The sequence below is a fragment of the Bombina bombina genome, chromosome 4, assembly GCF_027579735.1.
Source record: "Bombina bombina isolate aBomBom1 chromosome 4, aBomBom1.pri, whole genome shotgun sequence".
In the NCBI taxonomy this organism is placed as follows: Eukaryota; Metazoa; Chordata; class Amphibia; order Anura; family Bombinatoridae; genus Bombina; species Bombina bombina.
Window position 1 is genome coordinate 453751194 of NC_069502.1, and position 18443 is coordinate 453769636.

The following is an 18443-nucleotide window of genomic DNA, read 5'->3' on the forward strand; positions in this document are numbered from 1 at the left end:
GTTTATTTGGATCAGAACCGTCACCCACAGAATGAAGCTCTCCGTCTTCATGTTCTGCAAACTGTGACGCAGTATCAGACATGGCCCTTGCATTATCAGCGCACTCTGTTCTCATCCCAGAGTGATCACGTTTACCTCTTAGTTCTGGTAGTTTAGCCAAAACTTCAGTCATAACAGTAGCCATATCTTGTAATGTGATTTGTAATGGCCGCCCAGATGCACTCGGCGCTACAATATCACGCACCTCCTGAGCGGGAGATGCAGGTACTGACACGTGAGGCGAGTTAGTCGGCATAACTCTCCCCTCGTTGTTTGGTGAAATATGTTCAATTTGTACAGATTGACTATTTTTTAAAGTAGCATCAATACATTTAGTACATAAATTTCTATTGGGCTCCACTTTGGCATTAACACATATAGCACAGAGATATTCCTCTGAATCAGACATGTTTAACACACTAGCAAATAAACAGCAACTTGGAAATACTTTTCTAAGTAGTTTACAAATAATATGAAAACGAACTGTGCCTTTAAGAAGCACAGAAAATATTATAACAGATAAAATAATTAAGTTATAGCATCAATCTTTGTCAGAATATACAGTTTTAGCAAAGGATTGTTCCCCTCAGCAAATGATAACTAACCCAGGCAGCAGAAAAAAATACACAAATAAACGTTTTTTATATCACAGTCAATACAATCAGCACAGCTCTGCTGTATGATTACTTCCCTCAAAAAAGACTCTTGAGATCCCTGAACTCTGTAGAGATGAACCGGATCATGCAGGAAGAAAATGAACCTCTGACTGAGTTTTTCTGATGCATAGTGAAAGCACCAAAATGGCCCCTCCCCCACACACATAACAGTGAGAGAGATCAGTGAACTGCTCTAATTTAAATCAAAACTATTGCCAAGTGGAAAAAAAGTGCCCAAAACATTTTTTCACCCAGTACCTCAGAGAAAAAAACGTTTTTACATGCCAGCAAAAAAACGTTTTACCTCAATAATTAATTGTCATTTAAAACCTATTGCAAGTCCCTGCAAAATAGGTTAAGTCTATGTATACAGTTTAAAAGCCAGAGAAGTACCATTTCCCAGAAAAATTAAGTGTAAAATATACATACATGACAGCCTGATATCAGCTACATCTACTGCATTTAAGGCTGAGTTTACATTATAACGGTATGGCAGGATTTTCTCATCAATTCCATGTCAGAAAATAATAAACTGCTACATACCTCTTTGCAGATTAATCTGCCTGCTGTCCCCTGATCTGAAGTTACCTCTCCTCAGATGGCCGAGAAACAGCAATATGATCTTAACTACTCCGGCTAAAATCATAGAAAAACTCAGGTAGATTCTTCTTCAAATTCTACCAGAGAAGGAATAACACACTCCGGTGCTATTATAAAATAACAAACTTTTGATTGAAGATATAAAAACTAAATATATCACCATAGTCCTCTCACACATCCTATCTAGTCGTTGGGTGCAAGAGAATGACTGGAGGTGACGTAGAGGGGAGGAGCTATATAGCAACTCTGCTGGGTGAATCCTCTTGCACTTCCTGTAGGGGAGCAGTTAATATCCCACAAGTAATGATGACCCGTGGACTGATCACACTTAACAGAAGAAATATACACACAATACAACCCTCAAGCAACCAATAAGTTTTAAGTGCCAAAAATAAAAAACATAAAACATTGTTTTTTATATTGTCTCCCATGTCACATAATGCCCAAATATCAACTAAAGATAAATATAAAATAGGGACTCCAGTAACACCCCTCTTATTAAAATAGGTTTTACTGCTTACCCCATTCCCATACAGGGAAATAATGCCAGCCAGTTCTGATACACCAAGTCTCCTCAGAAAAAAAGGCTGCACATACCTTAATGCTGCTTGTAGCATGAAACCGGTCTCCACACTGAAGATGTCTCATGGTTACCTTCAGAAGTCTAGCACTCACTGGTACCATTTAAAATAACAAACTTCTTGATTGAAGAAACTAAAACTAACACCTCACTTTACCATGTCTTCCTAGTATAACACAGGCAAAGAGAATAACTGGGGGTGGAGGGGAAGGGAGGGGCTATATATACAGCTCTGCTGTGGTGCTCTTTGCCACTTCCTGTTAGCAGGAGGTTAATATCCCACAAGTAAGGATGAAATCTGTGGACTCGTCATATATTTGTAAAAGAAATGGGTTTAGTATCCCTTTAAGAAAGCACTCCCCATTTTATATTTATAGTAAAGTTGGATCAAGAATTCTATGTTTAATCATAACTTTCAAATACTAAACTACTGCACTGTTCATCATGAAAATTAGAACTAGATCTTATTAGACAGAGTACTTCTAGCTTGGTTTCACTCATGAAAACAGAATTTATGTTTACCTGATAAATTACTTTCTCCAACGGTGTGTCCGGTCCACGGCGTCATCCTTACTTGTGGGATATTCTCTTCCCCAACAGGAAATGGCAAAGAGCCCAGCAAAGCTGGTCACATGATCCCTCCTAGGCTCCGCCTTCCCCAGTCATTCGACCGACGTAAAGGAGGAATATTTGCATAGGAGAAATCATCTGATACCATGGTGACTGTAGTTAAAGAAAATAAATTATCAGACCTGATTAAAAAACCGGACACACCGTTGGAGAAAGTAATTTATCAGGTAAACATAAATTCTGTTTTCTCCAACATAGGTGTGTCCGGTCCACGGCGTCATCCTTACTTGTGGGAACCAATACCAAAGCTTTAGGACACGGATGATGGGAGGGAGCAAATCAGGTCACCTAGATGGAAGGCACCACGGCTTGCAAAACCTTTCTCCCAAAAATAGCCTCAGAAGAAGCAAAAGTATCAAATTTGTAAAATTTAGTAAAAGTGTGCAGTGAAGACCAAGTCGCTGCCTTACATATCTGATCAACAGAAGCCTCGTTCTTGAAGGCCCATGTGGAAGCCACGGCCCTAGTGGAATGAGCTGTGATTCTTTCAGGAGGCTGCCGTCCGGCAGTCTCATAAGCCAATCTGATGATGCTTTTAAGCCAAAAAGAGAGAGAGGTAGAAGTTGCTTTTTGACCTCTCCTTTTACCAGAATAAACAACAAACAAGGAAGATGTTTGTCTGAAATCCTTTGTAGCATCTATATAGAATTTTAGAGCACGAACTACATCCAAATTGTGCAACAAACGTTCCTTCTTTGAAACTGGATTCGGACACAAAGAAGGCACGACTATCTCCTGGTTAATGTTTTTGTTAGAAACAACTTTCGGAAGAAAACCAGGTTTAGTACGCAAAACCACCTTATCTGCATGGAACACCAGATAAGGAGGAGAACACTGCAGAGCAGATAACTCTGAAACTCTTCTAGCAGAAGAAATTGCAACCAAAAACAAAACTTTCCAAGATAATAACTTAATATCTACGGAATGTAAGGGTTCAAACGGAACCCCCTGAAGAACTAAAAGAACTAAATTGAGACTCCAAGGAGGAGTCAAAGGTTTGTAAACAGGCTTGATTCTAACCAGAGCCTGAACAAAAGCTTGAACATCTGGCACAGCCGCCAGCTTTTTGTGAAGTAAAACAGATAAAGCAGAAATCTGTCCCTTCAAAGAACTTGCAGATAATCCTTTCTCCAAACCTTCTTGAAGAAAGGATAGAATCTTAGGAATTTTTATCTTGTTCCATGGGAATCCTTTAGATTCACACCAACAGATATATTTTTTCCATATTTTATGGTAGATTTTTCTAGTTACAGGCTTTCTGGCCTGAACAAGAGTATCAATGACAGAATCTGAGAACCCTCGCTTTGATAAAATCAAGCGTTCAATCTCCAAGCAGTCAGTTGGAGTGAGGCCAGATTCGGATGTTCGAACGGACCTTGAACAAGAAGGTCCTGTCTCAAAGGTAGCTTCCATGGTGGAGCCGATGACATATTCACCAGGTCTGCATACCAAGTCCTGCGTGGCCACGCAGGAGCTATCAAGATCACCGATGCCCTCTCCTGATTGATCCTGGCTACCAGCCTGGGGATGAGAGGAAACGGTGGGAATACATAAGCTAGGTTGAAGGTCCAAGGTGCTACTAGTGCATCTACTAGAGTCGCCTTGGGATCCCTGGATCTGGACCCGTAGCAAGGAACCTTGAAGTTCTGACGAGAGGCCATCAGATCCATGTCTGGAATGCCCCACAATTGAGTAATTTGGGCAAAGATTTCCGGATGGAGCTCCCACTCCCCCGGATGAAATGTCTGACGACTCAGAAAATCCGCTTCCCAATTTTCCACTCCTGGGATGTGGATTGCAGACAAGTGGCAGGAGTGAGTCTCCGCCCATTGAATGATTTTGGTCACTTCTTCCATCGCCAGGGAACTCCTTCTTCCCCCCTGATGGTTGATATATATGCAACAGTCGTCATGTTGTCTGATTGAAACCGTATGAATTTGGCCTTTGCTAGCTGAGGCCAAGCCTTGAGAGCATTGAATATCGCTCTCAGTTCCAGAATATTTATCGGGAGAAGAGATTCTTCCCGAGACCAAAGACCCTGAGCTTTCAGGAGTTCCCAGACCGCGCCCCAGCCCACCAGACTGGCGTCGGTCGTGACAATGACCCACTCTGGTCTGCGGAAGCTCATCCCCTGTGACAGGTTGTCCAGGGTCAGCCACCAACGGAGTGAATCTCTGGTCCTCTGATCTACTTGTATCGTCGGAGACAAGTCTGTATAATCCCCATTCCACTGACTGAGCATGCACAGTTGTAATGGTCTCAGATGAATTCGCGCAAAAGGAACTATGTCCATTGCCGCGACCATCAAACCTATTACTTCCATGCACTGCGCTATGGAAGGAAGAGGAACAGAATGAAGTACTTGACAAGAGCTTAGAAGTTTTGATTTTCTGGCCTCTGTCAGAAAAATCCTCATTTCTAAGGAGTCTATTGTTACGGTTACCCTTAGTCTCGCTGAGAGATGGACCGCTTAGTAGCCTGGATCCCTATTGCTAAAGAGGGGAGAAGCTGCTTTCCATAGTATTCTATATGAGTCTCGCAAATATAGAATAATCTCCCTTAGCTGCAGTACAGCTAGGATACCCTTCTGCCCACAAAAACGAGTCAACGCTGCGATTGAGGGTCAAACAAGAACTCAGGACTGGGATGCCCAGCCTGCTTTTTATTAAGGTTACATGCACACAGGGCACTCCCAGGGGGAGAGGGGGGGAAGCACAAAATCCCCCATCACACATTTAGATAGAGAGCACTGTCCTTTGACAGGCCACAATAGGATTACAGTACTTAAGATAACAAGTTTACAAGTTCATCTTATCAATTAGCAGTCTGGCTCCAGAGGTGATTAGACAATAGTTTCTAAAAGCTGAAAAAAAAGAGTTAACTCTTTATGAAATGAAACTTGTTACGGTTTTCTTGGAGCCCTTCTTAGGCGCTGGCTTGCTGGTTCAGGCATTGCTGCTGGGAAATAAGCTCTTCACAACAAAATAACTAATGCTTCTGTAACATTGCTCCCTTTCTGTGGAACACTCTGGCAGACACGGTCTGACCCCTTTTCGGGGCAGACTAAGGCTGTCCAGACCGCTGGTTATGCGGGGCTGAGGTCGGTTTGTCTGGACAACCCGTCGGCGTTGCCATTCTGTTTCCCAGGTCTGTAAGTAATGGTGAAATTGAAGGTTTGCAACGATAAGCTCCAACGTAATAGCCTGCCGTTATCTCCAGAGACCCGGTTCAGCCACACCAACGGGTTATGGTCGGTGACCAGAGTGAACTCCTGACCATATAAATAGGGAGTCAATTTCTTTAATGCCCACACCAAAGCCAAACACTCCTTTTCGACCGCTGCATAGCTGACTTCGCGGGGCAGGAGCTTCCGGCTGATGTAGGCAACTGGATGCTCCCCTCCATCTTCGCCTACTTGGCTGAGGACGGCTCCCAGCCCGAACATGGAAGCATCTGTATGGACGATAAAACGTTTGTTAAGGGCTGGGGCCGCCAAGACAGGAGCGTTAATTAGAGCATTTTTGAGAGCCTGGAAAGCCGTTTCACAGTGGGGAGACCACAGGACCTGTCGAGGTAAGTTCTTCTTGGTCAAGTCAGTCAGGGGTTTGGCAAGTGTGCTGTAGTCTGGTACGAACCGTCTATAGTACCCTGCCGTGCCCAGGAAGGCTAGGACCTGAGTCTTAGTGATGGGGGTGGGCCAATTGGCGACAGCTTCTATTTTGGCCGGCTCTGGTCGCTGCTTTCCACACCCCACCCGGTGACCCAGGTACTGTACCTCGGCCATCCCAAAGTGGCATTTTTCTGGCTTCAGAGTCAGGCCAGCAGCCCGGATCTGATCCAGAACCATTCCCACATGAGCTAAGTGGTCCTCCCAGGACTCACTGTGGATCGCTATGTCGTCCAGGTAGGCGCAAGCAAAACTCTGGAAGCCATCCAGGAGCCTATCCACCAAGCGCTGGAATGTAGCTGGGGCATTCTTCATCCCAAACGGCATTACCCTAAACTGATATAAGCCGAATGGGGTGACGAATGCCGACTTGGGGATAGCCTCCGGGGCCAGGGGAATCTGCCAGTAACCTTTGCAGAGGTCAATAGTGGTCAGGTAATTTCCCCTGGCTATAAGATCGAGTAGCTCGTCTACCCTGGGCATAGGGTAAGCGTCCGTCACAGTATTTTCATTGAGCCTCCGATAGTCTACGCAGAACCGGGTGGTCCCATCTTTCTTGGGCACCAAGACAACTGGGGAGGCCCAGGGACTATCGGAGGGCTCAATTACCCTGAGCTGGAGCATCTCATCGATCTCCTTCTTCATTCCTGTCCTAACTGCTTCGGGGATTCGGTACGGAGCCTGGCGCAAGGGAGCTTGTCCCGGAGTATCTACCTGGTGGGTGGTTAAAGTAGTGTACCCTGGCTTCGGGGAGAAGGTGAGGTGTTTGGACTGGAGGAGTTGGTTGAGCTGCTCCCTTTCAGTGGGGCTAAGTCGGTCCCCTATCTGAACCTGCGCCACTATACCTGTGGGGAGGCTCTTTTCTAATAGGTCTGGAATGGGTAAACTGTCGGGGTCTTCCTGAGGGGAACAACATACGGCCGTCACGTTCTCTGGTCGCTCAAAATATTCCTTGAGCATGTTTACATGGAATGTCTTTCTAAGATTGTTGTCGTGGCAGCTAGCTATCACATAAGTGGTGTCTCCCCTTTTCTCTACGATCTGGTAGGGACCCTGCCAGGACGCCTGCAATTTGTCTGTCTTCACCGGCTTAAGTACTAACACCTTTTGTCCTATGGTGAAGATTCTCTTTCGGGCCCCCCGATCGTACCATACTTTCTGTCTTCTCTGGGCCAACTGGAGATTAGCCCGCACGGATTTGGCTAATTGCTCCATTCGGTCCCTGAGTTCCAGCACGTATGGCACAATTGGGACACCGTCAGCCTCCATCTCTCCCTCCCAGTGCTCCCGGATCAGGTTTAGGGGTCCCCGTACCTTTCTTCCGTAGAGCAACTCGAAGGGAGAGAACCCTGTCGTTTCCTGGGGCACCTCCCGATAAGCAAATAGGAGGTGCGGCAGGAAGCGTTCCCAGTCTCGGTATTCCTGAGTGAACGTCTTGAGCATTTGCTTGAGGGTCCCATTGAACCTCTCACACAGCCCGTTCGTCTGGGGGTGGTATGGGGAGCTTAGGAGGGACTTAATTTTGCAAACCTGCCAGAGTTGTTGGGTCAATTCAGCCGTAAATTGGGTGCCTCGGTCGGATAGGATTTCTTTTGGAAATCCTACCCGGGAGAACACCTGTACTAGTGCATTCGCTACCGTATCCGCTTGTATGTTGGATAGGGCGACAGCCTCTGGGTACCTGGTAGCGTAGTCCACTACGGTAAGAATGTATCGCTTACCGGAGGGACTAGGGGTAGCCAGTGGTCCCACTAGGTCAATAGCAACCCGGCTGAAGGGTTCCTCTACAATGGGCATATTTACTAGCTGGGCTTTAGGGTGATCGCCTCGCCTTCCTACTCGTTGACACACATCGCAGGTGTTACAGTAAGTTCTAACGTCAGCGTGCACCCCTGGCCAAAAGAACGTGTGAGTAATGCGGTGTAGGGTACGGGTAACGGCTAGGTGGCCTGCTAAGGGGATGTCGTGGCCTATTTTGAGGATTTCTTGACGGTATTTGTGGGGCACTACCAGCTGTCGCCTACGCTGTCCCCTTTTCTCTGTCCAGCGGTATAGTTTCCCTTTTTCCCATAAGAATGTTTCGTTATCTGCCCCGCCCCCTCCGGTCTCTGCTCGTTCCCGGTACTTTTGTAAGGTCGGGTCAGTCTTAGACTCTGCCTCGAAAGCATCTGGGGTGTCCCAGGGTATGGGGCCTAACCTGTCAGGCAAGGTCGGGGTAGGTCTTACCTGTGTCTCCCGCACTGGTGAAAGCTCTCGCTCCGTCCGGGCTTGGGCCCGTGTAGTCACTGGGTCCGCCTCGTTGTTGCATACTGGAGCATAGGCAGAAGTCATGGGGCCCAAATCGTTGCCCAGTAGTACTTCGGCAGGTAAATTATCCATTAGGCCCACGTTCACAGCCCCCTTTCCCGCTCCCCAATCAAGATGCACTTTAGCTGTTGGAATTTTGTACACATCCCCCCCCGCCACTCTAACGGCCACAGTCTGTCCGGATCGCTTGTGCTCTGGCACCAAATGACTCTGTACCAGCGTGATAGTAGCCCCTGTGTCTCGCAATCCCTCGGTAGATCGCCCCTCGAGCCATACCCTCTGCCGATGGTGCTGGCGGTTATCTGAGGCAGCATATACAGGGTCTGCCTCGTGAAGCGGCCCCACATATCCCTCCATAGGGGCCTCTTGGTTAACACAGAGGGCCCGGGCCGGACGATAGGACCCAGAGGGGTAATTGTAATTCCTGGGTGTCTGGTGCGTATTAAGGGGGCAGCTAGCCATGAAATGCCCTGGTTGCTTGCATCGGTGGCAAGTCGGTCTGGGACGCTCAGAGCTGTTATTGGGTGGTCCTGAGTGTCGGACGGGCCCTGTGGGCACCGGGGCTCGGAATTCAGCACGAGGGGGTGCACGGTAAACCTCTCTGGGTTCGACCCGTGCTGGAGCTCGGTAGTTCATGGGTTCGTGAAGACGGGAGTCATAATGTTCATCGGCCAATTTGGCTGCTTCTTCTAAGGTAGAAGGCCGCCTGTCTCGCAGCCATTCCTTCCCTTGCTGTTCCATGCCATTATAAAAATGTTCTAAGAGAAACAATTGTAAAATTTCCTCCCCAGTCACCGCTTTACTTCCGCTCAGCCAGTGATTTGCCGCTCTCCGCATTCGGTGCGCCCATTCCATATGGGTATCGTTAGGCTTCTTTTCCGTGCCCCGAAACTGTCGGCGATACGTGTCCGGAGTTACAGCGTATCGTCGCAACAGTGTCTCCTTAACTAGCTCATACTGTGTCACTTCATCAGCACCCAGAGTACGAAAGGCTTCCAGGGCTTGCCCGGATAGTTTCCCAGACAATATCGTGGGCCACTCTCTGTTGGGAATCTGGTGCAGGGCACATTGCCTTTCGAAGTCCGCCAAATATTCATCAATCCCTGTCTCGCTCTCTAGGAAGGGTCGAAATGCCGCATAGGGTATCTTGGGCCTCCCAGCATTTTCGACAGGGATGATTACCTGCGGGGCTTCAGCATTGCGGTGTGCGTTCGCTAGGTTGAGTTCGTGGGCTCGAGTCTCTCGTATATCCTTGTCCGCCTCCGCCATCAACTGCTGTACCAATTCCATGGAGGGGTTCGGCCCGTATAATGAGAGCCTTTCCCGAACAATCCTGGTTTTTTCGTCACTAATCGTGGTCGGTGTTTCCGCCATTGTGAAGCTCTGATCCAGTTCGGTCAATTCTGTGATCAGCTCTCTCCTCGGCCGGTTGCTGGCGTACCCCCCTCTGCTTTCAAGTAAATCCTTTAGGGTTGTACGCTTCAATTTTTCGTAAGCGCTCTCCATCCGTTCTGTACCTCTAGTAGGAAATCCAGGAAAATCCCGCCGCTGCCGCCAAATGTTACGGTTACCCTTAGTCTCGCTGAGAGATGGACCGCTTAGTAGCCTGGATCCCTATTGCTAAAGAGGGGAGAAGCTGCTTTCCATAGTATTCTATATGAGTCTCGCAAATATAGAATAATCTCCCTTAGCTGCAGTACAGCTAGGATACCCTTCTGCCCACAAAAACGAGTCAACGCTGCGATTGAGGGTCAAACAAGAACTCAGGACTGGGATGCCCAGCCTGCTTTTTATTAAGGTTACATGCACACAGGGCACTCCCAGGGGGAGAGGGGGGGAAGCACAAAATCCCCCATCACACATTTAGATAGAGAGCACTGTCCTTTGACAGGCCACAATAGGATTACAGTACTTAAGATAACAAGTTTACAAGTTCATCTTATCAATTAGCAGTCTGGCTCCAGAGGTGATTAGACAATAGTTTCTAAAAGCTGAAAAAAAAGAGTTAACTCTTTATGAAATGAAACTTGTTACGGTTTTCTTGGAGCCCTTCTTAGGCGCTGGCTTTCTGGTTCAGGCATTGCTGCTGGGAAATAAGCTCTTCACAACAAAATAACTAATGCTTCTGTAACATCTATTATTGTTCCCAAGAAGGGAACTCTTGTTGACGGAGATAGAGAACTTTTTTCTACGTTCACTTTCCACCCGTGAGATCTGAGAAAGGCCAGGACAATGTCCGTATGAGCCTTTGCTTGTGGTAGGGACGACGCTTGAATCAGTATGTCGTCCAAGTAAGGTACTACTGCAATGCCCCTTGGTCGTAGCACCGCTAGAAGGGACCCTAGTACCTTTGTGAAAATTCTTGGAGCAGTGGCTAATCCGAATGGAAGTGCCACAAACTGGTAATGCTTGTCCAGAAAGGCGAACCTTAGGAACCGATGATGTTCCTTGTGGATAGGAATATGTAGATACGCATCCTTTAAATCCACCGTGGTCATGAATTGACCTTCCTGGATGGAAGGAAGAATTGTCCGAATGGTTTCCATTTTGAACGATGGAACCTTGAGAAACTTGTTTAGGATCTTGAGATCTAAGATTGGTCTGAATGTTCCCTCTTTTTTGGGAACTATGAACAGATTGGAGTAGAATCCCATCCCTTGTTCTCCTAATTGAACAGGATGAATCACTCCCATTTTTAACAGGTCTTCTACACAATGTAAGAATGCCTGTCTTTTTATGTGGTCTGAAGACAATTGAGACCTGTGGAACCTCCCCCTTGGGGGAAGCTCCTTGAATTCCAGAAGATAACCTTGGGAGACTATTTCTAGCGCCCAAGGATCCAGAACATCTCTTGCCCAAGCCTGAGCGAAGAGAGAAAGTCTGCCCCCCACCAGATCCGGTCCCGGATCGGGGGCCAACATCTCATGCTGTCTTGGTAGCAGTGGCAGGTTTCTTGGCCTGCTTACCTTTGTTCCAGCCTTGCATTGGCCTCCAGGCTGGCTTGGTTTGAGAAGTATTACCCTCTTGCTTAGAGGATGTAGCACTTGGGGCTGGTCCGTTTCTGCGAAAGGGACGAAAATTTGGTTTATTTTTAGCCTTGAAAGACCTATCCTGAGGAAGGGCGTGGCCCTTACCCCCAGTGATATCAGAAATAATCTCTTTCAAGTCAGGGCCAAACAGCGTTTTCCCCTTGAAAGGTATGTTAAGCAATTTGTTCTTGGAAGACACATCCGCTGACCAAGATTTTAGCCAAAGCGCTCTGCGCGCCACAATAGCAAACCCTGAATTTTTCGCCGCTAATCTAGCCAATTGCAAAGTGGCGTCTAAAGTAAAGGAGTTAGCCAATTTGAGAGCATGAATTCTGTCCATAATCTCCTCATAAGAAGAATCTTTATTGAGCGACTTTTCTAGTTCATCGAACCAGAAACACGCTGCTGTAGTGACAGGAACCATGCATGAAATTGGTTGTAGAAGGTAACCTTGCTGAACAAACATCTTTTTAAGCAAACCCTCTAATTTTTTATCCATAGGATCTTTGAAAGCACAACTATCTTCTATAGGGATAGTAGTGCGTTTGTTTAGAGTAGAAACCGCCCCCTCGACCTTGGGGACTGTCTGCCATAAGTCCTTTCTGGGGTCGACCATAGGAAACAATTTCTTAAATATAGGGGGAGGGACAAAAGGTATGCCGGGCCTTTCCCATTCTTTGTTTACAATGTCCGCCACCCGCTTGGGTATAGGAAAAGCTTCGGGGGGCCCCGGGACCTCTAGGAACTTGTCCATCTTACATAATTTCTCTGGAATGACCAAATTCTCACAATCATCCAGAGTAGATAACACCTCCTTAAGCAGAGCGCGGAGATGTTCCAATTTAAATTTGAATGTAATCACATCAGGTTCAGCTTGTTGAGAAATTTTCCCTGAATCTGAAATTTCTCCCTCAGACAAAACCTCCCTGGCCCCCTCAGACTGGTGTAGGGGCACTTCAGAACCAATATCATCAGCGTCCTCATGCTCTTCAGTATTTTCTAAAACAGAGCAGTCGCGCTTTCGCTGATAAGTGGGCATTTTGGCTAAAATGTTTTTGATAGAATTATCCATTACAGCCGTTAATTGTTGCATAGTAAGGAGTATTGGCGCACTAGATGTACTAGGGGCCTCCTGTGCGGGCAAGACTGGCGTAGACGAAGGAGGGGATGATGCAGTACCATGCTTACTCCCCTCACTTGAGGAATCATCTTGGGCATCATTTTCTCTAAATTTTGTGTCACATAAATCACATCTATTTAAATGAGAAGGAACCTTGGCTTCCCCACATACAGAACATAGTCTATCTGATAGTTCAGACATGTTAAACAGGCATAAACTTGATAACAAAGTACAAAAAAACGTTTTAAAATAAAACCGTTACTGTCACTTTAAATTTTAAACTGAACACACTTTATTACTGAAAATGTGAAAAAGTATGAAGGAATTGTTCAAAATTCACCAAAATTTCACCACAGTATCTTAAAGCCTTAAAAGTATTGCACACCAAATTTGAAAGCTTTAACTCTTAAAATAACGGAACCGGAGCCGTTTTTATATTTAACCCCTATACAGTCCCTGGTATCTGCTTTGCTGAGACCCAACCAAGCCCAAAGGGGAATACGATACCAAATGACGCCTTCAGTAAGCTTTTTCTATGTATCTGAGCTCCTCACACATGCATCTGCATGTCTTGCTTCCCAAAAACAACTGCGCAATAGAGGCGCGAAAATGAGGCTCTGCCTATGATTAGAGAAGGCCCCCAGTGAAAAAGGTGTCCAATACAGTGCCTGCCGGTTATTTTACATAATTCCCAAGAATAAAATAACTCCTCAAAACTATGAAGTATTAAAAATGCTTATATATCAATCGTTTTAGCCCAGAAAAATGTCTACCAGTCTTTAAAGCCCTTGTGAAGCCCTTTATTCTTATTTAATAAAAATGGCTTACCGGATCCCATAGGGAAAATGACAGCTTCCCGCATTACCAAGTCTTGTTAGAAATGTGTCATACCTCAAGCAGCAAAAGTCTGCTCACTGTTTCCCCCAACTGAAGTTAATTCCTCTCAACAGTCCTGTGTGGAAACAGCCATCGATTTTAGTAACGGTTGCTAAAATCATTTTCCTCTTACAAACAGAAATCTTCATCTCTTTTCTGTTTCAGAGTAAATAGTACATACCAGCACTATTTTAAAATAACAAACTCTTGATTGAAGAATAAAAACTACATTTAAACACCAAAAAACTCTAAGCCATCTCCGTGGAGATGTTGCCTGTACAACGGCAAAGAGAATGACTGGGGAAGGCGGAGCCTAGGAGGGATCATGTGACCAGCTTTGCTGGGCTCTTTGCCATTTCCTGTTGGGGAAGAGAATATCCCACAAGTAAGGATGACGCCGTGGACCGGACACACCTATGTTGGAGAAATACAGAGATTTAAAGCTTTAATGACTGTTGTCTTATATGTATCTATGGATAAATACGTAATGCACAGGAATGTCATAACTTTTTATATCATTTTTTATTGTATGGATCTATATTTCGATTTAGAGGTATATGATGATCTTGAATAGTTAATAAGATTTTTAGTATGTGCAGTAGTAACATTTACATTTTAAAAAAAATATTCCAAATTATCCAGCACCTGGGATTGACTGCAGCAGGTTTGCACACTATAGGGGTTATGCACCTTACCCCAAACAAACTAGCAAAAGAAAAATAATAGCAGCACCACCAAAACTTCATGACTAAGGACATGGGTCCAAAATGTTGTTGTATTTACAGTCTGGCTGAATAAAAGTATCCTTGATGCTATCAAGTTTTGGTGGTGCTGCTATTCTTTTTGTTTTGCTGAACATTCACATTTAAGGTTTGTTAAATGAAAAGCTCCTAGGTAACGTGGTCTAGTCATTTTTCTGGAATAATGGAGCATAATGAGGAGCACAGAGTTAAGGTTTCCCATTTCCGTTACAAGAGCTAAAGCTAGGGTTGCCACCTCAGCCATATTTTCCTGGGCACTTATGAGTTACACATGCTGCAGGGTGTGCAGAGGGGAACATGAATTACACCCCTGGACAGCTCACAAATAGTGATCCTGGACAGCACTATTCATGTTCCTCCCTGCGTACCCTGCCGTATGTGTAACTCATAAGTGTCCAGGAAAACATGGCTGAGGTGGCAACCCTAACTAAAGCTGGGCTTCAGTATTGAAAACAAGCCTGCTCATTTTAAACTTGGCAAGTTAATCTGATTAACCAGTCAAGATTGGTTAAAATTTGCTTTATACTGATGGGAAGCCTGAATGAGGACCAGAACATTAAGATTTATCAAATGTTGGAAGATGGTCAGAAGGGGCTGAGAATAACAAATGATTATTTTAGGTGAACCTCAGGTAACAGCTCTCTAGGTTTTAATTGGTGTAATCGTGTATGAGTGTGCATGTGGTAAGGGTTAACAGGTTATAACATTAGTAACTATACAATAGTAACTGTATAATATTGGTATAATTGTTGTAGTGGCTGGAGACAAAAAAAAGTGGTGCCTAGTATCAGCAACTAGTTGTAAAAAGCTGGCATTATTTAATGGTATGCAGACCATATATTGTTACTAAATAATAATGTGCACAGTGTCCTCTGCAAATAAGGAGTCCTTAACTTGGATACTTTAAACTTGATCACAAAAACTGTTCGCAAGTGACCGCACCTTAAATCAGTCCCAAGAAACTATGCATGTTAACAGGCAGGTATGCAAACAAATCATAGCCCAAAATAAAGGGGATGCCCGAGAGTGACCGCAGTATTACAACCGCTCTTAAATTTATTTTGCAGTGGACACTGTGCATTTCCTAGCGCTGAAAACAGCGTTTTTGATAACAAAGTGCCTGTTTGTTTGTCTCTTGAAGGGCATTCATAAGGGGTAAATGTTTGTTTCTAAGGGTACATATACATTTGTGCTAAAATGGTATAAATGTGACTATTTTAGGTGCTTATTCAGTAACTGTTATGCTTAGTAGTTAGTAATTATTACGTTTTATGAATTTTGGAAGTTTTTTCACTGTGATTTCCAGATAAAGTCATGACATGGTAATCTAACCTATTGGTAAAATAAAAGAAATGCTTTAATATATTAAAGAGTGCTGTATTCCCTTTCTTTGTAGAAAAGAGGCTGAACCCTCTTTACTTCTTTTCTTCCTTGAAATGTATAAATAAAATAAAATAAATAAATAATAAAAAAAAATATATAGGTAGCGCTTCAGGGTGCTGAACCAAAACTTACATTCCTACTTTTTCAAATAAAGATACCAAAAGAATGAAGAAAAATGAATAATACAAGTAAATTAGAAAGTTGCTTAAATTGCATGCTCTAGCTGAATTATTAAAGAAAAAACGTGGGTTTCATATTCCTTTAACCAGGAAACAAACATGTTTAATAATATGGGAACTAAGCATGAGCAAAAACTAAAAAAAAAACTAAAAACTTTAAACATGGCAAGGATGTGCAAAAGTGTTGTCTCATGGACTGGAATACGGCTTCTCAATCTGACACGTTATCACAGTGTGAAACTATTTGAAAAATATGATGGAAAAGCTGGATTTTCAGATGAATTTTAATGCCCATGATTTAAAAAATTAAAAAAAACACGAATATTTAGGCAAACCAATTCACACAGCTCTTTGGAAAGACTGGAATAGACCATACTGATAGGAAACAATTGCAATGTACACAATACAAATTCCACATGGAGTGTGTACTCACACTGTATGAACAACTCGATGAATGCTTGGAGTCACAGGTCTTTGCAACGGCTCATCAATGCTCTGCAGAATCCCAGGAAAATTCTTTTTCTTTGTTTTAAATGTATTCGTCATGATCTAGATAGACAAATTGTGTATATTTAATGCAAAATACAAGTCTAACCTAATACAATTGTTGATTAGCTGACCACAAAGTACATGAATCCTAAAAGTGAGTTACATTCCTACAATAAACACCAATCACCTGTCAATTCAGCTTAGAAACCTCTCGCTGTCTGTCTCCATATCTGTGCTTCTCTTTACACACGTAGAGCACTTTTATTGTGTTCAAATACATTTATTGTTACAGAGGTTAATACAATAATATCACTTGCCATATCTTTCTCATTCACAAAAAAACCCCAGTTTATGCATACCTGATAAATTAATTTCCTTCATGATGATAATAGTCCAGGAGTCATCACGTGTGGGACTATTTCCCTTCTGACCACTAGGAGGCAAAGGTCACCCCAACACATAAAAGCTCTCCCACTTCCCATGATCCATAGTCATACATATAGTCAAGTAGATGAGGGGGAAAAAGAAAAGCAAGAAAGCTTAAAGGGACAGTAAAACACAAAAAAAATCTATTATGATTCAGATAGAACATACAATTTTAACAACTTTCCAATTTACTTCTATTATCAAATTTGCTTCATTCTCTCATTGCTGAAGGAAGAGCATTGCACTACTGGCAGCTAGCTGACGCCACCTGAACAAAAATGAAGGGCTGGGCTTGTGGGTTCCAACCATCATGGAATAAATTAATTTATCAGGTAAGCATACATTTTGTTTTCTTTCATCAGATGGTGAGAGTCCATGAGTCATCACGTGTGGGAATCAACAAGCAGTATTGTCCACCATTCTCTTGTTATCCATTGCTGAAGGAACAGCATTGCACTACTGGCAGCTAGCTGAACCCATCTAGTTAGCCAATCACAAGAGATAAATGTGTGCAGGGACCAATTAGCAGCAGCTCCCACTGGTGTATGATATGTGCATATTCTTTTTCAACAAGGGATACTAAGAGAATGAAGCATATGCAAAATAGAAGTGAATTTAAAAGTGTCTTAAAATTACATGCTTTATCTTAATCATGCAAGTTTCATTTTGACTTTCCTATCCCTTTAAATGGACATAATACTCATATGCTAAATCACTTGAAAGTGATGCAGTATAACTGTAAAAAGATGACAGGAAAATATCACCTGAGAATCTCTATGAAAAAAGAAAGATATTTTACCTTACAATTTCGTCAGATCACCAGAGTAAGTGATGTGTAAAAATGTATCCTTCAGATACTGCCCAGCTGTAGGTAAAGAAAAAAAGTCAGCATCAGCAGTGCTGAGGTCATGAACTCTTTTACTGTGATCTCATGAGATTTCACTTAACTCATGTGTGATTTCATAGTAAACTTCCTTAAACTGAATAGGGAAATAACATGAGTGTGCAGGAGGCACGCTCCCTTGCTGCTCCCAGGACCGGCATACTGATTTGCCGCTTAAAGTCCTTTACAATAGGGTGTGAATACTTAGGACATTTTGAGGTAAAATATCTTTCTTTTTTTAAAAAAGATGTTAAGGTGATATTTTCTAGTCAGCATTTTGTTAGCTATGCTGCATCACTTTAAAGTGTTTTAACATTTGGGTATCATGGGCCTTTAAGCGGGACAAAGAAGTGCAAAAAAACATAATTTATGTAAGAACTTACCTGATAAATTCATTTCTTTCATATTGGCAAGAGTCCATGAGCTAGTGACATATGGGATATACAATCCTACCAGGAGGGGCAAAGTTTCCCAAACCTCAAAATGCCTATAAATACACCCCTCACCACACCCACAATTCAGTTTAACGAATAGCCAAGCAGTGGGGTGATAAAGAAAGGAGTAGAAAGCATCAACAAAGGAAATTTGGAAATAATTGTGCTTTATACAAAAAATCATAACCACCATAAAAAGGGTGGGCCTCATGGACTCTTGCCAATATGAAAGAAATGAATTTATCAGGTAAGTTCTTACATAAATTATGTTTTCTTTCATATAATTGGCAAGAGTCCATGAGCTAGTGACATATGGGATATCAATACCCAAGATGTGGAGTCTTCCACTCAAGAGTCACTAGAGAGGGAGGGAATAAAACAAAA

The 18443-nt window shown here is 43.7% G+C and overlaps 1 protein-coding gene across 3 annotated transcripts in view; it reads right to left on the reverse strand.

The window, feature by feature from the left end:
• Positions 1–18443, reverse strand: part of ARMC9 (armadillo repeat containing 9) — a 935599-nt gene that overhangs the window by 87943 nt on the left and 829213 nt on the right. For all 3 annotated transcript variants that reach the window (XM_053710306.1, XM_053710304.1, XM_053710305.1), the window contains one exon: positions 16261–16376. In XM_053710306.1, coding sequence (XP_053566281.1) covers positions 16261–16376 — 116 coding nt within the window. The remainder of the gene's footprint in view (positions 1–16260; positions 16377–18443) is intronic.